Below are 27244 nucleotides of genomic sequence, written 5' to 3'. Positions count from 1 at the left end.
ATACAATCTATACATTGACTCCCATATTTATATCTCCAGACCGAATCTCTCCCTTGAACCCTGGACTAGAATATCCAACTGCCTACCAAACATCTCCACTGAAATAACTATCAGACATCTCAAACTCATCTGTCCATGACTCAACTCCTGATCTTCACTGGCAAACCTCTGCTACCTATAGGTTTCTCCAACTCAACTATTCAAAAAGACCTAGAAATCGACTCTGATGCCTCACCTTCTCACACTGTATATCCAATCTATCAGCAAATCCTATTAGTTTTACCTTCAAGGAAGTACAGAATCTGAACATTTGTCGACTCCAAGTGCTGGTACACTTGTCCAAGCCATCTGTACTTCTCACCTGAGTCACTGCAGTAGTCTCCTAATTGGTCTGTTTCTGTCCCTGCTCACCCTGCTCCCCTAAAACGTAAGTCAGACCCTATCACACTTTGTTCAAAGTCCTCCAAAGGCTCCCATCACAGAGTAGAAGCCAAAGTTCACCCAAGGCCCTGTGTGGTCTGTAGCACCACCCACTCCCATCCCGCCTCTTAAAATTCTCCCTTCCTCAGTCTGCTTAAGTCCTTACTGGCTACCACACTATTCCTGGAGCCCTCTAACATGCTCCTATCCCAAGGGCCTTTGCCACTGCTGTTCCCTCTGCCTCGACTCTCTTCTCACAGGTGTCCACAAGGCTCACTGCCACACTGCCAAGCCTTGGTTCAAGTGCTATGTTGGTGAACTCCTCTCCACTCTTTAAGATTCCAACATCACTCTGCTTCCCCTAACACCCTATTCCTTCTCCCGACTTCTCTCTGTGGTGCTTATTTTCTGATAAACCATATGATTTGCTTAGCGTCTGTCTCCTTCCACGAGAATTTAAGTTCCACAAGGGCAGGGAGATTTATACCTGCTTTAATCACTGCTACATTCTCAGCACCTAGAAAAATAGTAAGGCCCATTGTGAGGTGTTCAATAAATATTCGTTAAATGAGTGAATGAATACTAGGAAACACAATAGGTTACAAGAAGTGGAACGGGATCGAAAATAAGATACACAATCACTTTTTAAATTTATATGCATTTAGGTTATATTAATATTAGTTTAGTTTGTTGATTCAATGAAAAAAATAAAAAAGAGCCAAGGAAAAGAAATAACTGTGCTGACTTTATACTTACCAACTGTGGCATCAGAATCTCACTAAATTTTCAATGTGCACAATATTCTCCAAAGCAACCCCTGGCTCTGAGAAATATGGGACTCCTTGGAGTGGTAAATCTTTGGGCTACCTGAATAATTGTGCAAAGACTAGACTACGGGTGCTGAAAGTTGATATTGCCATAAACAGCTTTCTGACCACAAACTCTCAACCTGGTCTGCAGGCCGATATTTTTTTTAATGAGCCAAAGTTCAGGGAACAGACTATTTGGCTACTCTTACCAGTATGAGAGGGCATCACAGTGTTACAATCCCTTGTCTTACTTAGCCGCTTCAGCTATAACTTAATTTCTTTACTTCAGTGGTTGCAGGCAAGTGTTACTATCAGGAGTGACACTTTAATGTCACATCACAATTGGATGTCAACTATGGTTCAAATAGTTTTAAATGGCCTTACAGTTTTTGGTAATACTGCTATTCCTGCCTTGCTTGTCTCATTAGATGCTATTCTAGCTACCAAGGTGTGTAGCAGACTATAATGAAACACAATGAGGAAAATTAAAATCCCAGAAATAAACCTGCTTCTATAACAAAGTACTACTCCTGTCATAACCAGTTATTGCATTTATAACATGGGAACTGTTGCCACCTGCTGGTGATGCTTATGATAAAATTAATACTTGGTGGGCTCTCCAAAATTCCAGTCAAAATTTTAAAGTTCCCTTCTAAAGCAGGCAACCACATGAATGGCTTTGTGATTATCATATTTGATTAACTCTAATTTTTTTTATCTGAACAAAAAAGTAGTAAGTATATTAATGAAATTCTAATGTAAACGAGAACCCTCTACTACTAAAAAATGACTGCTGACAATGCTATAGGTCTGGGAGTACGGCTGCCAAGTGTTTTCTCCCTTACCCATCTCCTCAACAGGAAGGGATGTAGCCACTAGATGCTCACTCGCTGGATTCAGTATTTAGCTGAGGTGGCAGGCTAATCCTCTCACACTAGTGCAGAGCCTCCGTGAGTCCAGATGACCCACAAGTCTGATCAACTTGTCCAGTGTTTAATGATTTCCTCATGAAGCTGAGCAGAAAAATGACCATAACAGGCACACAGCCTAAAACTCCAGAGACAGCCAGTGTTCTCAAAAAAACCTGATTCAAAGCTACCAAAAGACCTCAATCAAAAAAGAATTTCAGGGACTTCCCTGGTGGCACAGTGGTTAAGAATCCAACTGCCAATGCAGGGGACACGGGTTCAAGCCCTGGTGTAGGAAGATCCCACATGCCGCATAGCAGCTAAGCCTGTGTGCCACAACTACTGAGCCTGCACTCTAGAGCCCGCAAGTCACAACTACTGAGCCTATGTGCCACAACTACTGAAGCCCGCGCGCCTAGAGCCTGTGCTCCGCAACAAGAGAAGCCACTGCAATGAGAAGCCCACACAATGCAACGAAGAGTAGCCCCCGCTCGCCACAACTAGAGAAAGCCCACGCGCAGCAATGAAGACCCAACACAGCCAAAAATAAATAAATAAATAAATAACTTAAAAATAAATCAAATTAACAGCAATTCATAGAATGAAATTTCAAATTTCCAAAAATTATACTCATTAGTAATTAATGTGTGCAAAAAATTTTTTAATTGTGTGCCATTTTGCCCTATCAGATTGGCAAAAATAAGTTAATTTTAAAATAAAACAATAATTTTAAATGCTGGGGAAAAAAAGGCCTTTATGAAATGAAGCTAGATACACAAAACTCTTTGTTCTCTCATAGAGTTTCTTGATATACCAACATTCCACAAACCTATTTATTTCACAGGTCATATGAGGGGTTACCTCAATCTTCCATTTTACTCAGAGACAGAAGTACTCTGTCTATAACTATACCATCTGTCCAAAACTATACCATCTTAAAATTAGCTTGTAACTCATGCCTCAAAAATAAGCCCTATTGTCTTTGTGAAAATTAAGGGATGAAGATTTTGTACCTAAGGAAGAAACACTCAGTTGAACAAACAAATCTTTGAGACTAACGACCTGTTGTGTTATTTATTTATTTATTTATTTTTGGCTGCGTTGGGTCTTCATTGCTGTGCGCAGTCTTTCTCTAGTTGCGGCGAGTGGGGGCTACTCTTTGTTGCGGTGCGCGGGCTTCTCATTGTGGTGGCTTCTCTTGTTGCAGAGCATGGGCTCTAGGTGCACGGGCTCCAGTAGTTGTGATGCGCGGGCTCAGTAGTTGTGGTTCGCGGGCTCTAGGCCGCAGGTTCAGTAGTTGTGGCTCATGGGCTTAGTTGCTCCGTGGCATGTGGGATCTTCCCAGACCAAGGCTCAAACCCATGTCCCCTGCACTGGCAGGCGGATTCTTAACCACTGCGCCACCAGGGAAGCCCACGTGCTTTTTAAAATCATGGAGAAAAACCATGCCATTTGTTTCACGAAACTAAGGCTTCTTTCCTACGTCCAATACATCATCAACATAATGTACAACAGCCTAAAATAAAATAATCTCTAGCAACATCAAGTAGCCCATGAACTAAAGAGCTTCTGAGTGGCTAGTAGTGAAAGATGAACTGAACTCCTATCCAGTCACTGAGAAGAAGCACTCTTCTCAAGTATGTACTGTATAATTAGTTGTTTTAATTTCCATTTCTTATCTTCAACTTATCCTTTAAGTTAACTTTCGTTCTTATATTAAATGTGCTGAATCGAAGTCCATGTAGTTCAAACAAAATATGGGTCCTAAAATCTAAGTTCAGTCACAAGTGGAGGCGCTGTACTATGACTTTCTTCTGCTCATTTTAAGAATATGTGTTATATACCATATAGTTTTTAAATGTGATCAGTTGCCTTGGTGACAGAACACAGAGCAGCAACTCTGCTTTAATTATAAGACAATTTTTAAATAATTTTTATTTTTAAGATTAAGCATCCTCATTGACAATCCAGAAACAGTCCGTGCTCTTTGGATACACACACTTAAAATGGTTAAAAGTGATTCCCCAATTTTCAATGACAAGATATGAAAAAAGAACATGTTCACAAATGCAGATGAATTCCTCTGTCCTTTTTTTCCAAAAGTCTTATTTTGCTACCAAGCCACTCACCATACCACAAGGAAAGACAATTTTTCAAAAAGCCAGCAAAACCCAGAAACAACGATCCAGATATCAAGCCAAAATTATCCCCTGAAACAGCGCTGTTGCAAAAAAAAAAAAAAAAGGATAGGAAGACAAATTTCCATAGCTCATTAGAGAAGCCCTTTAAAAAGAATTCAGAAAGCTAGGACTGGAACTATGGTGGTACAGTGTTCAAAACGCAGATAATTAAAGGTCAGCTTGCGGGCTTCCCTGGTGGTGCAATGGTTGAGAGTCCGCCTGCCGATGCAGGGGACACGGGTTCGTGCCCCAGTCTGGGAAGATCCCACATGCCGGGGAGCGGCTGGGCCCATGAGCCATGGCCGCTGAGCCTGCAGGTCCGGAGCCTGTGCTCCGCAATGGGAGAGGCCACAACAGTGAGAGGCCCGCGTACCGCAAAAAAAAAAAAAAAGTTCAGCTTGTTCGGCTTGGGAACATATTAGGCTTTCTCCTATCCCAGCAGAGGAAATAGAAATATGAGCTGCTGGAGCTAATATTAAAATTGTCCTTACCAATGAAAAGCAGGGCAAGAGTCAACAGAAAGAATGCAGAACAGAAGACAAGTCGTTCTGAATCTAGGCTCTACTGCCTAGAAGAAACTGGAAAGTTGAATAGGGCTGAAATTCTTCTGAGCCAGTATCAATAAATTCTAGACTTGGCTCAAAACCAGTGGACTATAGACCACTAATAATATATCAGGTGACCCACAGTGTTTGTGGTATCAAAAAATATTTTAAAAATTATCTATAAATTTCTATTCTGAAAATCAGATCAAAATGACACTGGGCCATCCAATCAGTTATAGAGTAAAGGGCTTCCTCCAAAGAAGATTAATTTAGCAGAAATTCAGGTTGGAAAGAATGTAACATTGAGTAAATAACATCAGGCTCTCGGTACAATTTTAATAAGGCTTCTACCCACCCCAGTTGTAAGCAGTACTACTGAGGGAGCTCCCACAGAATGTCTTAGAGGGATGTTTCTCAGAGATAAAAAGGACTATAAGTTTAACTCTTGACCCCTCTCTCCTTACCTAAAGCTTGGAGAAGAAAATAAATATTTAATTTTTAACTACTCAAAGCTTTGGGCACATTGTAATACTAATATTTTCTAGTTTTCATTTTCGGAACCTTTGGCTTAATATTTCCTCAATCATGTTGCAATGAAAAATGTCTGAATATGCCTTAATCAGTAGTACCACATGAAAATATCAAACTTGTTCTTCCATATCTTCTACATAGGAAGAGGGAATCAATGGTACCCTAAATATCCTGCAAAGTTACTCTGTATACTTGACAAAAGATTAGGGCAAACCATTCCACTTCCATATCTTGAGCAGCAGCAGTTAACTAGTCTTCAACCTCATCTTCCCAAATATCTCCATTAACATCCACAGCATGGAACAACCTGGAAGCATAAAATAAGGTACATTTTAATATACCTGATAGAAACTGAATACAATTTCTTTCCTTTTCTCAAATATACTTTCTGTACTCTTCTGATAACATCTTTGTATATCTTTTCCTCTCCCTTAATCATTCCACTGGGGAGGGCTGAAATATGGGTCCCTTAAAGTTTATAGGAACAGCCCTTTTAAGGATCCAGACAACTCTCTAGGACCAAGAATAAACAATAATGGGAGATGGGTATCACAAAACTGATACTAAATGTGTACAATATGTGGAATAAGCCAAGACTGGAAAATTCAGGTAGTCTAGAAGCTAACTCCTTCAAAACACTATAACTTTATTACACGCTAATCACTCCATCCTCTCCATCTTCACTGTTCTTGCACTCTCCATCAATAGAATATTTTTCAGTTGCCAATTTGTTTTCCTCCCCTTATGTTACTTAAAATTTATGCAATTTTCAACACTATATTTCCAGTGGTTCATGGGAAGAGCCTGTTTCTTCAACTTATCTTACAGTTTCATAACACCAATGATTGATTGTAGGTACTCCACAGATGTCTATTAACAAAGATTATCAGCTGATGCTGAAATTGGAGCTGGTGGAGAACTAGATATTCACATTGTGCCAAGGAATCACCCCACAGATCACTTACTAATAACAAAAAGAGAAACCTTACCTTTACAATGGAACAAATGGTAGCACTGAGCATCATACTAACAGTGAGACAGCCTGACATTATTGATCTGATGTGGTACAACATGAAGTACGTCACCCCTTATTAAGTATTCTTATCAAAAATGTTACTCTAAATCTAGTCAAACTCCAGTCTAGAGCTAACTTCCACTTTACAGGAAATAGAGAGGATAGAGAAACAAACTCAAAGGTACCATGGAGAAACAAAACTCGAGAAGGTAAGAAGTTATACAGGACAACAGCCTGGACTCTTCAAAAAGTCAATGTTCCCCTCAACACAAACAAACAAACAAAAGAAAGGTGGGCAAAACTTTTCTCCATTAAGAAACTAAAGAGACAGAACCAAATAAAGTGATTGAACTTGATTAGATCCTGGTATAATAAAACAGCTTCAAGAGATATTTTTAGGGATAGTTGATAAGTCTTAAATATTTTATTAGATGATAGTATGCCATTGTTGTTAAATTTTTTGCAGTACTGTTGTTATATAGAAGACTTTTCTTATCTTAGGAAAGACGTGTGAAAGCATATAGAGGGACTTCCCTGGTGGCACAGTGGTTAAGAATCCACCTGCCGATGCAGGGGACACGGGTTTGAGCCTTGGCCCAGGAAGATCCCACATGCCACGGAGCAACTAAACCTGTGTGCCACATCTACTGGGCCTGAGCTCTAGAGCCCGTGACCCACAACTACTGAGCCCACGTGCCACAACTACTGAAACATATGCGCCTAGAGCCTGTACTCCGCAACAAGGGAAGCCACCGCAACGAGAAGCCCGCGCACCGCAACCAAGAGTAGTCCCCGCTCACTGCAACTACAGTAAGCCTGTGCACAGAAACGAAGACCCAAAGCAGCCAAAAATTAATTAATTAATTAATTAAAGAAAAAAAAAGCATATAGACATGAAGCATCGTATTTCCAACTTAGGGTCAAGTAGTTCAGCAATAAATTTAGAAAACAAATATGGCAAAATATGACCAATTGTTCATTTTGTTGGAAGGTATCCTATTAATCATAGTCCTATCCTTTCTGTATGTTTGAAAATTTTCACTAAAAAAATTGAGGAGGATAATAAATAAAAGAAAATCCCCAGATAGTATATTTTCATCATAAAACTCATTTTCAAGAAAATTCATACATGGGGGAAAATATATGAGAATTCTCTAAATAAGCAAAGTACTGAAGTAAAACTTTCTGGGCTTATGGTCCGCAAACCAAGTACCCAAAACTGCTGAGACTAGGAGCTCTGTGTGTACGTACCGGTTAAAACATGGGGAAGCAGTATCAGTGAAATGCCTATAAGGGTTTGCTCTGGAGAGAGAACCCATGCAAATCCAGCAGAAATATTGCATACAGCCGGTACATGTCATCTTGTTACATCCATCTAATTTCTGGTGGGAAAGACAGAGAAAAATATCAAGGCTACAAAAGCAAAAGAGAAATGCACAATGCCAAAATGATTTGGTACAACATTCTCCTTGTCTTCTCCCTTTTCTAATGCAGGGTGGAGATATACAGGTAACACACAATGATAACTATGAATGCTTAACTCTTTTGCATTACAGGTAAAATACAGAAAATACTTAGCAGGTGTTCCTACAATTAGATACTTAGCAAAACCTCTTCTGATAAACAGTAAATACAAACCAAACATGTATAAGTGAAACGTATAGTTAGATTAATATTAAAATGTTTGGATTTAATATGTGGGATTTAAACTTTTTACATAAATCTAAGTAAACATTTGGTACCAAGTCCCCCATTCTATAAGAGCTGAGGCATGTCAGAAGTGGTTAAATAGAAGGCCAGTTTCCTTAATGGAGTAACTGGGGCATCACCACAAGGGTCAGCTCAGATATGATGGACTGGAACAACAGAATCAAATGCAAAGACGTATTTCAATTTTGAAACATATTAAGATTTTGTCAAGAAGCAGTAGATGTATCTATCTATCTTGACTCCGATGTCTCTATTTCATAAGCAGGCACTTGTAAAACAGCTATTAAATTCCAGGGTATATAGTTCGGAGGAGAAGTCAGGCTTGATTCTTTTTTAGTCACGTAGATGAGTTAAGAGTTGACTGTAGCTCGAGTATGGCCTCTTTATAACCCACTCAATTTTGAGGTGGATATAATGGGAGAACAACTGTCACCATATGAAAGCACTTTGAAATGGGAAGTCTACATACATTTTAGGTCAGTAACAATATTTAGTAGTAAATTTACATCTTCCAAGGTAAGAAAGTTTAATAAATACCAAAATGTGTTTTCTTAATTAGTCACAAAATTAAAAGGCTTCTTGAGGAAATCGTAACATGCTTGCAGTTAGGTTTGCCTCCATGTCTGTCCCCAAACCTTTACCTCGATGGGAGTCCCACAACATGGGCAGCTCTTTGAGTTCTTTTCTAGCCACTCCTTACTTTCCATCTCTTCCAGCGCCTTCTGAATCACCCTCTTACCATACCTCTGTTCCAAAAATCTTTTATTGGCCTCATCTGCTTGCAGGTACTCATTTCGTAAGTCCATTAATTTCTCTAGAAAGTGAAATGGAAAATTAACTTTTATACAACTTGTAATGCTGATTAAAAACCATTAAAATTGGCCATAACCTTTGACTACTCAATAATGCTATTCCTGGGATTTTATCATAAGGAATTAATCCAAAGTAAAGTTACATATAAAAATGGCAAACAAATTAAATGTCCAAAGGAATAATTATGTGTGGAGCCACTTAAGATATAATATTTAGTTATTAAAACTTATAATTAGGATGGCTACAACTCAGTTAAAATACTCATTATGGAATTCAGAAAAAAGCATATTTAGGTTGTAACTAGGTAAAAATTACACATGCATGAAAGACAAAGAACAGACAGCAATCCTCCAAGTAGAAAAGCTGGACTTGTTAAAGGTGACAGAATAACAGCTTATCTTTTTCCTTTGATTTTAACTTATTAATGTTGATATTTTTGTGCAACTAGTACAACTAGGAGTACAGTTTAAGACTGACTTATCTAAATGACACAAAGGTCGAAACAGACGCTGATTTTCTACTAAATCAGCATCATTCACCATTTGATTAACAACAGGTCTACCAAATTAAACAAAAGCACCTAAGGGCAAAGACCAGCTGTTCAATTTTGTATATAAAAAGAAGCCAGTGAATAAAGTTTACCACCCACAGGAAATGAAAAGTCCCTCCTGTCAACTTTTCCCCTTAATACTCTTCAGTCTGGTTTCTACTGCTTTATCACTTAACTCAAATGGAATGGGCAGCCATTCCCAAAGGCTTTAGTTGTAGACAAGGCTTTTGCTCACAATTCTATTACCTTAATCTTTCAACACAATTAATTAAAGACCTCTCTCAACAATGTTCTAGCTATTTTATTAATTTACTTTCCTCACATTATTTAGAGGTGGACATCTTCCCTCTAAATGCAGTGGACATCTTCAGGGGCAGAATTCTATCTGCACTTTTGCTTCACCTGTGAATCCTTTCTCTGTGTTGTTCATTCCCATGACTCCATCACTTCTACTTAGATGTAGCAGACATGTATTTTTTTATCCTGTCACTTTTATCTCCTCTACTAATTCAAAGCGTTTTTGTGTTCCTGGACATCTTAAGGACAAAGGTTACTGCTCTAATGTTCTCAAAATAATAAAATTGTTAGTATATCATATATTTTGTATGGTAATATCGAATATATAGATATAGAGACTGAGAAAGAGATTCCTAATTTTGCTGAAGCCCCCAAGCCTATCTTTGATTTCTTCCCCAAACACTGTGAAACACCTGAAATGTACTTCAGCCTCTCAGTGATAAGGATACAGAAGTCTAAAGTAAAGGCTATCATTATATTCTGGTAAGTTCTCCATCCCATCTGCCTATAACCACTACAAAACTCTGCAATAGGCAACTGGAAGTACTGTATTTACTCATTCTCCTCTCAGGGTCCTTTCTTAGAGATAATGACACTCTGCTAACAATTAATAACTATAGTAATACTGGCATTACTAGTTACCATTTTGTGGTTTAAGACTTAAATATAAGACATAACACCATAAAACCTCTAGAAGAGAACATAGGCAAAACATTTCCTGACCAAGGCAATAGAAATAAAAGCAAAAATAAACAAATGTGACCTAATCTAACTTACAAGCTTCTGTACAGCAAAGGAAACCGTAAAGAAAATGAAAAGACAACCTATAGGCTGGGAGAAAACATTTGCAAATATGTAACCGACAAGGTCTAAATTTCCAAAATATACAAACAGTTCATACAACTCAACAAAAAACAAACAAACAACTCAATAGAAAAATGGGCAAAACAACTAAATAGACATTTCTCCAAAGAAGACATCCAGATATCCAAAAGACATATAAAAAGAGGCTCATCACTGCTAACTATTAGAGAAATGCAAATCAAAACTATGATGAGGTACCACCTCACACCAGCCAGAATGGCCATCACTAAAAAGTCTACAGGGGAGGACTTCCCTGGTGGCACAGTGGTTTAAGAATCCGCCTGCCAATGCAGGGGACACAGGTTCGAGCCCTGGTCTGGGAAGATCCCACATGACGCAGAGCAACTAAGCTCATGTGCCACAACTACTGAGCCTTCGCTCTAGAGTCCACGAGCCACAACTACTGAAGCCCGCGCGCCCTAGAGCCCCTGCTCTGCAACAAGAGAAGCCACCGCAATGAGAAGCCCGTGTACTGCGACGAAGAGTAGCCCCCGCTTGCCACAACTAGAGAAGCCCGCGTGCAGCAACAAAGACCCAACACAGCCAAAAATAAATAATAAATAAATTTATAAAAATAAATAAATAAATAAATAAATAAATAAATGGGAAAAAAAAAACACTAAACTTTAAAGGAAAAAAAAGAGTCTACAGGGGACTTCCCTGGCAGTCCAGTGGTTAAGGCTCCACACTCCCAATGCAGGGGGCACGGGATCAATCCCTGGCCAGGGAACCAAGATCCCACATGCCACACATCAAGGCCAAAAAAACCCACAAAATAACAAACAAGTCTACAAATAACAAATGCTGGAGGGGGTGTGGAGAAAAGGGAACCTTCCTACATTGTTGGTGGGAATGTAAATTGGTGTAGCCACTATGGAAAACTGTATGGAGATTCCTCAAAAAACTAAAAATAAGAGTAGCCATATGATCTAGCAATCCCACTCCTGGGCATGTATCCAGACAAAACTATAATTCAAAAAGATACCTATGTTCATAGCAGCACTATTTACAATAGCCAAGACATGGAAACAACCGAAATGTCCATCGCCAGAGGAATGGATAAAGAAGATGTGGTACGTATATAGATACAACAGAATATTACTCAGCCATAAGAAAGAATGAAATAAGGCCATCTGCAGCAACATGGATGGACTTAGAGATTATCATACTAAGTGAACTAAGTCATAAAGACAAATACCATATAATATCACTTATACGTGGAATCTAAAATATGACACAAATGAACCTATCTACAAAACAAAAACAGAGTCACAGACATACAAAACAGACTTGTGGTTGCCAAGCGGGAGGGGGCCTGGGGGAGGGATGGATTGGGAGGCTGGGGTTAGCAGATGCAAACTATTACATTTATACAGAATGGATAAACGACAAGGTCCTACTGTATAGCACAGGGAACTATATTCAATATCCTGTGATAAACCATACTGGAAAAGAATATAAAAAAGAATGTATACATATGTATAACTTAATCACTTTGCTGTACAGCAGAAATTAACACATTTTAAATCAACTATATTTCAATAATGTAAATAAATAAATAAATACACAAACTAAAAAAAAATAGTTACCATTTTGCATTTTACATACATTAGCCCATTCTCAAACTATGGTTAAGTACCAGTTTTTTTCCCTCACTCTGTCAAGGACCAGTACTTTTGCAAAATATAATCAAATGAATTATTAGAAAAATGAGGGTAAAAAGACAAAAAATATAAGCCTGAATTTTTATTAGACTTGACTGCCATAAAATTTAGTCAGTGAATAGCGATAGCAAAATCGTTATTAAAGTTTCAAACACTGACTCTCAATTTCTGTATTTACCTTGTCACAGACCAGTATAACAACTATAACAACTTTAAGTAGCACCACAATAGGTCATTTCAAACTTACAATAACCTTATGAAGTAGCTATTATCATCAGCCCTTTTAGTTTGAGAAAGACTAAGTCACCAAAGTCTAGTCAAATTGATGTCCAGGGCCTGATTCCTCAAACCTTAATCTAGATCAGAAATGGCTAACAGGTTTTACCTCCTGTGACTACCTCAATAGAGGGTGGCCTTCTGAAGCACTGTGTTGAGGAAGATTCTGAGGCCTCCCTGGGCTCACTGAGAAAGCACTTGATGACTGATCAAACGTGTACCGTGGAAACAAGAGTGATAGCTTAGATGCTCTGCATTTGCCGACCAGGATCTACATTATTCCATATTCATAGACAGAAATTACTCTGTCATTCCTTCCCTGGAATGCTCCCCCCGATATCTGTGTGGCTTGTTTCCTTACTTCCTTCAAGTCTTTACTCAAACCACTTTGCCAGCGAGGCCTCCCCTGGTTTTTCTAAATAAAATCCGAAGCCCCTTCCCCTTCAGAACACTTCATAGCCTGTCCCTGCTTTATTTTTTTTTCCCTCTTCAGCATCTACCACCATCGAATATTCTTATTTGTTTGCCTATCTCCCCCATTAGAATGTAAGTTCCATGAGGGAATTTGGTCACTGCTATATCCCCAGAACCTAAGACAGTAACTGACTCAAAAGTATGTGTTGAACAAACACAGAAGAACACAATTCTTCCAAACTGAAGAATTTAAGTGATGTCCCTTTTTATTTGGGGGGGTGGGGCAGGGCGGGTGGAGCGCTGGGAGACTGAGTTCACACAGTTACAACCTACCTGCAGTCACCTTACATGGAGAAACCCCATGGTAGGTCAATCTGCATAAAGTACAGAAGGCAAAATTGCAGCTGGAACAGATGCCCATTGTGCACCCAGGCTCCTGCATCACAGGCAGCTGGCAGGATGGGCGGGGGCAGTACACCACATCTGCCATCAGGTCCAAGGTAGACTGGAGGAGAAGCCGGTCATAACGGGCAAATAACTCTGCTTCCACTAGCTCTTTGACCTGGAGGGAAATATAAAACATCATAGGTTTGATGATTTCCCAACCAGTTCTGATCCTGAGGAGATCCTTAGGAAGCTAGTGTAAACCAGAGGCACATAAACTAAAACTCTATCTCCCTTCAAAATCAAACCAAGTATGGGAGGTCTACATCTTGACTGAGATGGTGGTTACATGGGTCTACACATGTGTCAAACTAAGCAGACGGTACACTTTAAATGAGTACATTTATGCCTTAATGGAGTTGACTGAAAAAAAAGAAGACCAAGCAGGCTGTCTTTAAAGTCTGTAAAACATTTGGTTAACTATTCTAAGAGATAACCCCTCAAGATCCCAACGCCACATAAAGACAGGGTAGTAGTTCCCCCACCTAGCAGATATACAGAGTAAATCACCAGAATTACTTTACTTTTTAAACTACTCATCCCTGCGGAGGACCACCCATTCCAAAGCCAGCAAAGGAAGCATTTACATTTGCTTAAACTAAGATCATGGCATTCTTGATGGATACAATGAAACAACTTGTGGGCTGGCTCCCAGGCCTCAGACTGCCCTGATGAGCCCTATCAAGAAGTTCCTGAGAAAATGTCTCCCTTTGTGAGAGAGCATTAGGGGGCAGCTGTCAGCAGAGTCAAAGAGTTACCTGACCAGGAGTGGCCACTGAAGGGCACTTGGGTTCTGGGCAGTTGAGGCACTGAACTTGGCCATCTCTGATCTGGATTTCAAAGTAGTCCTTGAGACAGGCTCTGCAGTACACATGCCTGCACTCCAAGAAGTACATGCACTCACTACCCAGCTTCTCACAGAAGCAGATATTGCACAGGAACAATTTACTATTAAAGCATTTTATCTGTTGAGCCTGATCGAAGTCCAAGATTTCCTGGATCAGACTGGACAACGATTCCACATCCTGCACGGCTCTCTCGTCCACAACTTCCGCTTGGTCTACATCAGATCCAGCAGCTCCTCCAAAATCTAGCTCTGTGCTGGAAGAAGCTTGAGCCATCCTCCTCTGAACTTTTTTCTGAGAACCCATCTTGAGTTCAAAAGGAGAGACAATATTCAGGTACGCTAAGGTCTCTTCTTTAAGAAACTGCATCCAGGCAAATAGGACCACGCTGCCGCGGTGTTCTTCCCACAGGTTGTCTAAGTGCTTGCAGAGAGCAGACAGCTATAGGGGGAAACACATGAGGATGCTGGTAAGTTTGGAAAGATGACGATGCTGTCAACTCCTGATTTCCCTGGAAATCTTTTTAACTCAGGCTTTTCCACTTCCTAACATGATTTTTCACTTCTGTGATAAACTGTGCTGCACAACAGCATCAGTGTTCTTATCGAAGCACTTCTTAAACTATTCAGCAACACGAGCCACAGCAGAACACAAGGTCAGAAGCTAAAAGAAGTATCATTAAGACAAGAGAAACAGCAAGGCTCTACCAGATGCAGAACTAGGTTTACATACGAGCCACTGCAATGGGGGACTTTTTCTGTTCTTTATTTTTCTTCACGTTAGTATTGCTACCTCATGTAGGAGAAGAGATCTAGTTCTAAAATGAACTATTTCTATTACTTGGAGTCCTAGCCCTGTAGGTACCCTACAATAATGAATAGGAAAAGAACAGTTTAAAAATACTATCCAGGGCTTCCCTGGTGGCGCAGTGGTTGAGAGTCCGCCTGCCGATGCAGGGGATACGGGTTCGTGCCCCGGTCCGGGAGGATCCCACATGCCGCGGAGCGGCTGGGCCCGTGAGCCATGGCCGCTGGGCCTGCATGTCCGGAGCCTGTGCTCCGCAACGGGAGAGGCCACAACAGTGAGAGGCCCGCATACCGCAAAAACAAACAAACAAACAAACAAAACCATCCAAACCTTAAAATTAATTCTTTCAGTCGTATCAAGAAGCCACCTCGTGCGAAAGAATCACTAACAGAATCTAACCTCAGAGTCCTTGGTATTCAGATTTACAAGCTGATTTTAACTAAGCAATCTGGGCTTACACCAGATCCTGGCTAATAGAGGGAGGCAGGCTGATATTGAACCCAGACATGATTATAAGCCCTTAACATGGTTTGGCTGCCATAGGCAAAGCTCACATTTCCTAACCTAAGCAACCAAAGTTTAAACTATTTTGACTTTTCCTCCTTAAAACGGGTCTGTTCAATTTGAAAGGCAAATATAAGAAGATTTTCCATTAGAAATGTAAAATATTTTTAAGTAGAGCTCAGGAATCATAAGCAGCTTTTCTTTCTAAGGTAAACATCAAAAAATAAGCCTTCCAGATGTAAACAAGTTTTGTAAATTTGAATACCAAGTGAAAAAGGACCACATTCTCTCTTCCTTATGCTGCATAGCGCTATTCACTAAACCCTATACAGGCACAAAATTAAACACTTACTGACTACTTCAAGATTGGACAACTAATGCTTTTATACATTTGCATGAATATGCTTATATGATCAACCAGAAACCTGATGAAATCTTTAAAATGTAATAAATACTAAAAGGGAAGCCCTGTTCGTGAGTATTGCTTGAGCTAACAAGTCCAGTGAAGAAGCCATTCTCCTCCATCCTCTTTTCTTCTCTAGTCCCTTCTCAAAAGAGGCATCTGGGATGTACATAAATGTGAGGAATAAGGGAGTAAGAAAGAGAAGAGCATGAGAGAGACTGTGCATATATATTGGAAGAGGAATAATGGAAAATACTAGAAAACTAAACCCACTTCTATCTACCAACCAAATTCAGTGAGGGACAGGTCCATGAATCAACTTCACTATCAACAGGTGAAATTCATAATGCCAAGAAGGACTCAGGGGCCAGTAACAAACAAGAATTGAAGAAAGAAGGAACACAGAACAATTAAAATGCCAATTATATGGACAAAAATTTATTTGATAGAGAATCCTACTGTAATTTTAGCTGTGTAACATAAAATAATGAATAACCCTCTTCTCCGCACACCCTAAAAGCCAGCATTAAGTAGATGTTATTTGGCTAGAATCTGAAACTGTGTATGTGCAAACATGCATGGACATAAAGTATCAAGAACTCTCTGGAGAAATGGGACTATAAATATCTAGATAATTCAGTCAACTCTCAGTGATCTAAATGTCAAACACCTTTGATATTCTTGGGCAAATCATCCACTGTCTTGCATGTGCTGCCTCTGACACAGATATTAAAATGTAAGGTAGGGCTTCCCTGGTGGCGCAGTGGTTGAGAGTCCGCCTGCCGATGCAGGGGACACGGGTTCGTGCCCTGGTCCGGGATCGTGCCCCGGTCCGGGAGGATCCCACATGCCGCGGAGCCGCTGGGCCCATGAGCCATGGCCGCTGAGCCTGCGCGTCCGGAGCCTGTGCTCCGCAACGGGAGAGGCCACAACAGTGAGAGGCCCGCATACCGGAAAAAAAAAAAAAAAAAAAGTAAAATTCCTTTTTATTCTACATGTATTATTCTTTTTTAAAGTTTAATTTTATTTTTAAACTGTAAGTTCAATTTTACAAAAGCACTCTCATCTAAAGATTAGACTGGTGATGAGCAGGGGTGGGAATGAAAATTACATGATCAAAAAGGAAAAACTGACAGCTGTTCTTTGAGGTCAAGTAACTCTGACAGCTTTTGTCTTAATACATCAGCCTATCAATCTTCATCATGACTTCTAGAAAAATAACTGCTACTGATCCATTATCTATCCCAGAATACATTATATTAGCTTCAAGTCATATTTATGTCTCAATCAAGAGCTGAGGTTGTTACTAGAAAAAGATATACAACCCAGAGGAAATGAAAATCATAATATAAGATCTCAAGCCTTAATGAGATATCTACAGGAATCATACACATTTCTATTTGTGTGCATTCACACCTATGTGAGAGTAGTCAACAACTCTGTTATTAATATACAGACTTTTAAAAATAAAAGCACTCTTATGTTTTCTTAGGAAATATTTATTAGAACTCCATTAGCTCAATTTTAGTCCTCCTAACTACAATTAAATCTTTCATTTAAGGAATGGATAAGAAACTAAAAAAAATAAAAAGCAATACCAACATCTAAGGAAAATGAGGAGGACCTTATAGTATCCATTACAATACAGATTAAATAGGAAAATAGCAAGACGAAGAGAGAAACAATATACTTGATTAAAAATTACTCTTACTGCAATTCAACATGATTAATCGTTCTAATTACACCATTCTTTTCTAAAACACCAAACATTTTCAATTTATTAACATTACAATTCATGAAGGCAAGGGAAAAAAATTACAAAATCAAACCCATTTGTTCTTCATGCACTGAATTCAAGATCATCAAGGTAGTGTTCAATTAAAGATGATTTTTAAGTTTCTAAAAATGGATAGGAGAAATTAAGTTTCGGGTCTAACCTGAGTTGGTGACAGCCATTTGCCACTAAGTGTGAATGAAGGTGGGGCGGAGGATGGATAATCTGGTGGCAGTTCAAAGTTCAGCACAAGTGGAGGCAGAAAGCAAATGGTGTATTCAAAGCCACTATTCTGGAGACACTCATTTGAATTGCCTGAACCAAAAACAAAGATTAGAAAGGATCAGTTGGTCAACACTTGAGTGTCCGTTACTGCTGAGCAGTGCTCAAGAAAAACGTAATGCTTTAGTTGAGGGGATAAAAACCCTCCCCCAAAGCACCTTCTATTCCCTAATGTTACTTCGTAGCCGCCACCTTAAAAAAAAAAAATCTTGTAAGCCCTTAAAAAAATCTACTAAGCATCATGAAATTTTAAATGAAGATACACAACTTATTCTTGTATACACCTTTGAGTATAATTCCTAACACTAATGACAAGTAATACACAATGTTTTCTTTTGTTGTTGTTTTCCAGTAGATGATTAAAGACACAATCTAGAGAACAGGACGTTTATTTCTATCAAAGAGCCCTGACCTACTTAGACCAGCATGTGCCAACTACCCATGAATCATAGTTGGGTGAATTTGTGCCAACACAAGGATCTCGAGGGCAAGATACAACACACAACACTCTCACAATTAAAGTTTCATTTTCAGTTATCACGCTTACTTTGTTTACTCAAAGCCTTTAGAGTAGAAACATTTTGAGAAAGTGTTCACAGATGACATCTGGTACATTGGTATCAAAAGTACCAGTTTTCAACTTTTTTCTGAAGCAGAAGGTCACAGAGTAGCAGCAAGTGCCATGTGCTTATGGTGGTTGAAAAGATTCTGGAAACCAAATAGTATTAACAACCGCCATGGTACTTTAAATCTTTCCAAGTGTTTTCACATATATTATTTCATTTTCTCTTTTATTATCCCTATTTAACAGCCAATGACTCATGGCTAATGAACTGCTAGTTAAGACAATTAGGATGCATGAAATACGCAGGATAATATCCTAATTCAGTGATCAAAAAGGCAGAATCAAATTGAAAATTGTTCACCCCCAGCTCAATTTTCAATTAAAAGAGAAACAGGCATTAAATCTGTAATACTACCATATGTCACTAATGCCTATAAACACAAGATGATAAATAATTTAGGGTACACTAAGAAACTGAGAATAATCTTTATTTAGAAAAATCTGTTTAAGAGAATATTAACTAACCGCTCACAAATATCTTGAAATTTTGTGGTAAGTCCAAATAGATCCTGGTTTCTCCACCCTGGACAGACTCTGCTTTTCTAAATTCATCTCCATCATAAATACTCGCCAGGGCCAGCAATTCATCCTCCTGAGCTTCTCGGTCTTCTGACGACATTTAATTTTCTGAGGAGCTGAAGACAATCATTCAAGTCAGTTAAGAACAGAAAAGGCACAGAGTTTGGAAAAGTCTAGCGGCACTGTCCACGGCCCCCCCGCACACCCCCCAAAAAGAAAGTTCCTCAAAAACGACTGCAAAGAATTAATCAATATTCTCGCTTTTCTGTCAAACTAAAAATGACAGGCATATCTAATATCCCAGTAGCTCTGCAACAGTAACAGCCTTTTCCAAAAAGGACAGTTGCGGTTCTTTTAATTGCTGACTTTATCAGTTAGGTATGATTTAAGAAAAAAAGCACAATCAAAAAAATCACAAATTAGTTTGACTTGCCCACTGAACTTCGGACAACGCCTTGCTCATAATAAAAGTAGTCAAAGTATACTTGATATGCTTCTTAAAAATAAATGAATTTTTTAGGGACTTCCCTGGTGGCGCAGTGGTTGGGAGCCCGCCTGCCAATGCAGGGGACACAGGTTCGATCCCTGGTCTGGGAGGATCCCACATGCCGCGGAGCAACTAAGCCCGTGCGCCACAACTACTGAGCGTGCATGCCACGACTACTGAAGCCTGTGCTCCGAGAGCCTGTGCTCTGCAACAAGAGAAGCCACCGCAATGAGAAGCCAGAGCACCACAATGAAGAGTAACCCCCGCTCGCAGCAACTAGAGAAAGCCCGCGCGCAGCAACGAAGACCCAATGCAGCCAAAAATAAATAAATAAATAAATAAATAAATAAATAAATAATAAATAAATGAATTTTTTAAATCCACAGCAATCTCTAGGACAGGTTTTCTCAATCTCAGCGCTACTGACATTTTGGAACAAACAATTGTTGTGGGAGGTTATCCTGTGCATTAGAGGATGTGTATCAGCATCCCTGGCTTCAACCTACTAGATACCAATAGCATCCCTTTTCCTCAAGAGTTGTGACAGTCACAAACATCGCCAGACACAGCCAAATATCCCCCCTTGCACAGGGGAGGCAGAAGAAAATTGCTCCCAGTTGAGATCACCCTACTCTAGAGAATGTTACAGGGACAGATACTATGTAAGAGAGATAACTGAGGGAGTAGCAAAATAATATTAAATTTTTGAAACAAAATGAATTTTGTCTAATCAATTGTAAAATTTATCATTTTTTAAGGTAACACCAACAGTGAAAATATGCTACAATTAAACTGTACAATGCTTTTTAATCGCAGCAGCTGAAAGATGCACCACACTATCAAATAATTTAAACGTGCAAAAAATATGTAGTGAGAATCTATGAAAATTACTTTAATAAAACAACCACCCAAAATTACCATTCTATCAATTAAAATATTGTACTATAATTGCATTCGCAAATATGCTCCCTCTTGGCTGAAATATTTTTCTAAACTGAAATGCACAGAATTGAAAAGTTAGGACATGGTTTTTCACATTATAAAAGGTGATACTACAAAACTTAGAAAAATTCATTTAAAATGATTCCATTTTCAAAAAGTATGTTTTTCCAGCAGATGATAACAGTTCTGCTTAAGCTGTGTCCCTAAGACACAGTGACATATTCTATTCGAGGTCAGTTAGTACCTGTTAGTAACAACCAGAAGAAAAGGATATTAGCACTGCAGTCCGTATTTCAGCTCAGTTTGGAACTCATGCAAATCTCATTTATTCTCCAGATGATGGAGATGAGACTGCTGAAGCTGGATTAAGAGGCCAAGATGTGGAACTCATACTAGGTATACTACAGAAATCCTGCCAACTGCAGGAAAAAAATACAAAAGATGGTGTTAGGACCCTCTCCAAATTTAAGTTCTGAATTTCCGTTACCATCACTTAAATCAAACATCCTAACACACAGTCAATCCTAATCTACAGCTGCATATTACTCTCCTAGGTCAGCCTAACTGAGGCACGTGGTTGAACGGACATGTGCATGTCCCCAGTAATAAGAGCGCCCTTCTTATCTGACTGCCTTCAGCCCCAGGAGGAGCTGAGGAGAAACACCGAGGTCGTATGAGAGGACAGTACAGCATGCTCCCATAACAAACGACTTCCTGCGGTTTTCTTGATTTTGTTTTTCCTTTCCTCTTCTGCTTCCTCTATTCCTTCACTTCCTATCCCCCTCCAGTTTGTCCTCTTGCCTGCTAATGAATTAATCCTGCCAGGGACACTCAACATTAGGTTAATTTAAGCAAGACAGCAGGATATTTAAAAACAAAACAATAAAAGCGCACAGGCACGTACGCATGCACACACACACGCACGCACACACACACACACACACTTTTAAGTCCTATTCTAAATGCTTTACCAGGCTTCTTAACTGGGAATGAAGGAGAAGGGGAGAGTAGTCCATAGACGGGTTTTAGAGAATCCTATGAACATCCTAATATTATATGCAAAAAATATGATATAAAAACATAATTTTAAAACCAAATTCTCAGATGTGTGACTCCCAAATAAGCTAAGAATGAAATTCAGGATTAATTTACATTTACTGAGTAGTATTACTACGTACTACACTGTTTTTTCACATTACTTAATTGTAAACAATTTTACCAGGTATAGTACATGGTGATAATGTAATTAAGCTTTTTGTTTCTTCCTTTTCAAACATTATAAATGGGGTGAAATGAATTTATAGTTTCTGGTTTTAGATTAGTGTTCTCTACCTTGTCTGCATGGTAGAATCACCTGAGAAGCTACTTTTAAAATCCTAATACCCAGGCTATACCCCAGAGCAATTCAATCAGGCATCAGTAGCTATCCAAGCTCTCCACGTGACTCTAATGAGCAGCCAGGATTAAGCTCTACTCCAAGCTGTTTCCCATCGGCAGCTCCTCATGACCTACCCCACCAGACCCCAGCTTCTGAAGCTGCCACTGGGTCCCAGTCCCTTAATTCAGATTGCTGACCTAGATTTCCTTCTGATTCTATCCATTCAGCTTTCAAGACCCATATCCAAAGCCCCTATTCCACGTAAAAATTTCCAATTAGATATCATGTCTTTCTTTAAAAATCCAGCAAACTTTTCTACTGTAACTTTCCTATGACATTGTCACAACCCACCTTGCATAACAGTTCTCCCTCTGAACTTGCACTTCCTCTCCTACCAGACCGCATTAGCTCCTTAAGGGTGAGGATCAAGTCTTTTGCATCTGTGTATATTGTTCTCAGCATCTAGCAGTGCCTTACATTAGACACTGGAAAAAGTGAGAACTGAATTGGGGTGAGATGCAGTGTGCTCTTATGGGGGACTAGAATCAAGGTTTAGTGACAGCGTTGCCACATCCCACTAGGAGCAGGTTGGGTCGGTCTTCACAATAACGGTAAAAACCGTCACTTAGGGAGCTCTTACCGTGTCTCAGGCATTGTGCTAAGCCCTTTAAATGCATTAGCTCGTTACACTCCCACAGCCCCATGGAGCAAGTCCTGGCCCTACTTCCATTATGCAGAGAAAAATGACATTTTAAGTCCCTGCTGGCCCAAAGTCACACAGCTAATACATAACTAAACCTGGATTCAGACCACCCTGTTTCCTCAGCCGTAACACGGTAACGAGAATAAACCCGGGTGCCACGACACAAGAGAGAATTCAAGTTTAATATTACTTTTGGCAAACCGGAAACCACTACACCAGTGAGGAAAGGCCCTTCCTCCTTCGGGCTTCCCTTGGGCCTGGCAAAATCCTACTCATACTCCCAGGCCACACCGTGCGGGCTCCAGCCCTGGGGTCTGCCCTGGCTCCGGGGTCAGCACGCCGCTGCCGGTGTCTCCACCGCTCACCGCGGGGTGTGGAGTCCTTGTTTGTGAGACTCACCTACAACCTGGGGGCAGGCCCGAGCCCTGCTACCTGCCCCGGCGCTTGGACACGGAGGGCGCTGCACGGGTGTGGGCCGGCCCGGGGCGTCCCAAAGGAGCAGGGCCTGGACCTTCCCCTTCCTCCTCTAAGCGCCCCGGGGGTCTTAGCCGGGCCGGGCTGTGGGCGCCCCGTCCCGGGTCTGGGGAGCTGAAGCCCGCTGAGCAGTCCCGGCCCGGCCGCCCTTCTCTGCCTTGCGCGCCCGGAGCGCAGTCCCCACCGTACCTTCCGGCTGCCCCGCCGTGCCGGGCCCGACAGTTCCGCCCTCCACCCTAGCTCCGGGTCCCCTCACCTCCACTCGCCGGCTCCGCCTGGAGACGCCCGGCTCAACCAGCGTACCGCCTCTTCAGTCTTCGGAGCTTCAGTCAGCTGAGCGGCGCGGATCTGGCTGGGAGGCCCCAGCGTGAGAAGGGCTTTGCGCAGCCTCCTTGACGGCCCCGGTCCCTCGGCCGCCCCCCGCAGGTCAAAGGCGGCGCTGCAGGAGCGACCACCGTCACCCGTACCGCAGCCCTGCACACTTAAGTATGCCTCTGGAGAAGCTGACACAAATGCAGATTCTGGGGCCCCCTACCCAGGGAGGTCCTTTCAGTACTTCTGTGACAGTGTCCGGGAATTAGAATTTTTACCAATCCCTACAGGTGATCATGAGGCAGCGATCTACCGGGGGCAGACATTCCTGTAACAATCCCAGACCTGCTCCCCCAAATAGACAAAGCAAGCCTCTTCTCCCTCCTCGGATCCCGGTCTCAGAAATGCTGCCCATCTTTCTGGCACCTCCACTATGAAGGCATTCATTCATTGTTCATAACAGTAATAATTACCATGTTTATTAAGCATAGGATGCTTCAGACCCTGTGCTACGTGCTTTATGTAAATTTTCTCTTTATCTTCACTATAACCTTATGATTTCGGTACCATCTGTTATTCCCACTTTACGAGTGAGAAAACTGAAACTTAGGGAGGTTCAAGAATTTACCAAAGGGTACACGATTATTAACAGGCTGAATGGGAGTTAAAATTACATGTCCCCTACCTCATGCCATATGCAAAAATTAACTCAAAATGGATCAAAGACCTAAATGTAAAAGGTAAAACTAAAAAACTCTTAAAAGAAAATGTTGGAGTAAATAATGAACTTGGATTATGCAGTAGGTTCTTAGATATGAAAAAAAGCACAAGAAACGAAAGAAAAAGTAGATAAATTGGGTTCATCAAAATTAAAAACTTTTTTGGCTTCCCTGGTGGCACAGTGGTTGAGAATCTGCCTGCCAATGCAGGGGACACGGGTTCGAGTCCTGGTATGGGAAGATCCCACATGCCACGGAGCAACTGGGCCCGTGAGCCACAACTACTGAGCCTGCGTGTCTGGAGCCTGTGCTCCACAACAAGAGAGGCCACGACAGTGAGAGGCCCGCACACCACAATGAAGAGTGGCCCCCGCTCGCCGCAACTAGAGAACGCCCTCGCACAGAAATGAAGACCCAACATAGCCAAAAATATAAATAAATAAATAAATAAATTTTTTAAAAAGAACAGTTTAAAAAAAATTTAAAACTTTTGTGCTTCAAAGGACATTATCAAGAAAGTGAAAAGACAACTCACAGAATAGGAGAACATATCTGAAAATCATATATCTGATAAAGGTTTAATAACCAGAACATATAAAGAACTCCTACAACTCAACAATAGAAAGACCAGTAACTCAATTTAAAAATGGGCAAAGGATCTGAATAGCCATTTCTCGAAAGAAGATATACAAGTGGTCAGCAAGCATGTGAAAAATACTCAACATCATTAGTCATCAGGGAAATCAAAACCCCAATGAGAAGTTACTTCATACTCACTAGGACTGATATAATAAAAAGAAAAATTAAAAAAAAAACACAAGCTCATAGATACAGAGAACCATTTGGTGGTTGCCAGAGGTAGGGGGTGGGCAAATTGGGTGAAGGTACAGCTTCCAATTATAAAATAAATAGGTCATTGGGATGTTATGTACACCGTGGTGACTATAGTACATAATACTGTATTGTACACAGTATTTGAAAGTTGCTAAGAGAATAAATCTTAAAAGTTTTCCTCACAAGAAAAAAAATCTGTATGTATGGTGACGGATGTTAACTAGACTTACTGTGGAAATCATTTCTCAATACATACACATATTGAATCATTGTTATATACCTGAAACTAACACAATGTTTTATGTAAATTATACCTCAATAACAATTTAAAAAAAGAAGACAGATAATAACAAGTGTTGGTGGGAATGTGGAGAAATTGGAACCCTCATATATTGCTTTCGGGAATGTAAAATGGTGTAGCCACTCTGGAAAACAGAGAGTCTGCATTTTCATTTTGTGCTGGGCTTCACAAATCACGATGCTGTTCCTGCACCCAAGAGAAAGGAAAAGCCAAGTGGGAAAAAAAATCGGGCACTGGAAGGGCTTACCTGACTGTCACAGAAGGGAACTTTTTGAAATGCAAATAATCAGCCCTTATTTTCTCTACTGTAAATCTTGACCATTATAGAACAAAAACCTAACTACCCCTGTAATGGACACCAAAACCAGAAATATACTCCTTAAAAACGTAAAGGAAGGAAGAAGACTCTCTGAAGCCATTCACTAATATCATTGTTCATGTTTAGCCAAAGGAAATAAAATCAAGAGAGAAATGCATGGCAACCGTACCACAGAGTGCTTGAAGGTGAGACCACAAACACAGGCAGAGACCTCCCAGATGCAAAAAGTGAGGGAGCCGAAGAACCAGGTCGGGAAATTTTCACAAAGTCGGAGTAGGAGGTGAATTGTGACATCACATCATGAGTTCATGTCAGAGGTCACAGGATGGAGGGAATAGAAGGGAGAATTTCAAAGCAGTGTTAATAATTTGGATGAATGTTTGAAGTGGACTAAGCATTCAGAGTCCAGTTTGGAGGTCAGGATTGGATAAAGAGAGTTTTCTACTTAATTTTCTTTTTAGACTCCATAAAAATAACATTTCTGTATCTTTGGTTTTAAGTGACTGGCTTTATGTCATTTGGTTTTAAATTGAGCTATCCCCATGTGCCCAGCCCTTCACTGTGCTAAGCATTTTACACACATTGTCCCATTTAAATACCCAGGACCCCATGACCAAGGTAATTTTATCTCCCCATTTCACAAATCAGGAACTTGAGGTGCTAAGGGGTGAAATGATTTTACCGGTGTCATTCAGTGGTGACATATAGTATCAGGACCAATTCTGCATCAGTCTGACCCTCTCTTATAGCCTGTGAAAGAACTAGGGTTTGTTGAAACAGAAATACAGAATAAAATCATTCTGGCTTTAAGAATTAAAAGGGAAGGCCCTAGGAAAGTCAGGATTGTAGTTTATGACATCATGATAGGTGAGAATGAAGATACAAAGAGAGAGAGAGAAAGAGACCCAACTCCATCCCCCATCCCCAGGGACACTAGATGATGATGGAGTCTAGGGCTAGGAGAGGATGGGGTGTGTGACCTAGGCCAGAGGTCAAGACCCAGGCCATTGGGTAGAGATGCAGGAGTAAGTCACAAAATATGTCTGGTCTTGTAGGGACCAGCAGGGCTTCCATCAGGACCTGCACTGGTTCCCGTCCATCACTGGCATCCAAATGGTGTCCAGAGACTTTGCTGAGCTCATCTCACCTGCCCAGAGGGGACAGCCTCCTTTTCAATGGCCACCACTCACAAGCACCCCTGAAACAAGCCTTGATGTATAGAGGGGCAGCAGTGTGGAAGGGAAAGCCCTGCCCCAACTCTGGCACAGGACTGGACAGAGGTGAGCCCCACCCCATTACAGAAGTATCACTGCTGGTCTCCTGTCGTTATGTATTTGCTCACTTTGTAGATCTCAAAAAATTTACCATTATCACCTGGGAATCTGAAAAATTGGTGTTTTTTTTTAAGCGGGGGCTTCATCCTCAAAAGAAAAATTGAGGGCTACTACACTAAAAGCAATTATAAATAATTAACAACTAGAGCGCTACTCATGTCCCATGCCCCACTCTAAATGTCCTGTATTGACTAACCTAAACCTGACAGTAACCCTGTAACATATTACCATCATCGTCATCC

At 40.5% G+C, this 27244-nt stretch overlaps 1 protein-coding gene across 8 annotated transcripts in view; it reads right to left on the bottom strand.

The window, feature by feature from the left end:
• Positions 1-4057: 4057 nt before the first annotated feature.
• RNF14 (ring finger protein 14) overlaps positions 4058-27244 on the bottom strand; it is a 42795-nt gene continuing 19608 nt past the window's right edge. The window contains exons 1-8 of one of the 8 annotated variants that reach the window (XM_081230498.1): positions 23440-23573; positions 19146-19315; positions 17937-18088; positions 14199-14726; positions 13330-13558; positions 8760-8932; positions 7660-7790; positions 4058-5700 (exon numbers count right to left, since the gene is read on the bottom strand). In XM_081230498.1, coding sequence (XP_081086624.1) covers positions 5643-5700; positions 7660-7790; positions 8760-8932; positions 13330-13558; positions 14199-14726; positions 17937-18088; positions 19146-19299 — 1425 coding nt within the window. In that variant the 5' untranslated portion in view covers positions 19300-19315; positions 23440-23573 and the 3' untranslated portion in view covers positions 4058-5642. The other 7 variants (XM_081230501.1, XM_081230499.1, XM_081230500.1 and 4 more) reach the window with 7 other exon arrangements.

This window comes from Mesoplodon bidens (genome assembly GCF_964165515.1).
Source record: "Mesoplodon bidens genome assembly, chromosome: 4".
NCBI classification, from domain to species: domain Eukaryota; kingdom Metazoa; phylum Chordata; class Mammalia; order Artiodactyla; family Ziphiidae; genus Mesoplodon; species Mesoplodon bidens.
The sequence above is the reverse complement of the archived record's forward strand: the minus strand, read 5'-3'. Positions and strand labels throughout refer to the sequence as shown.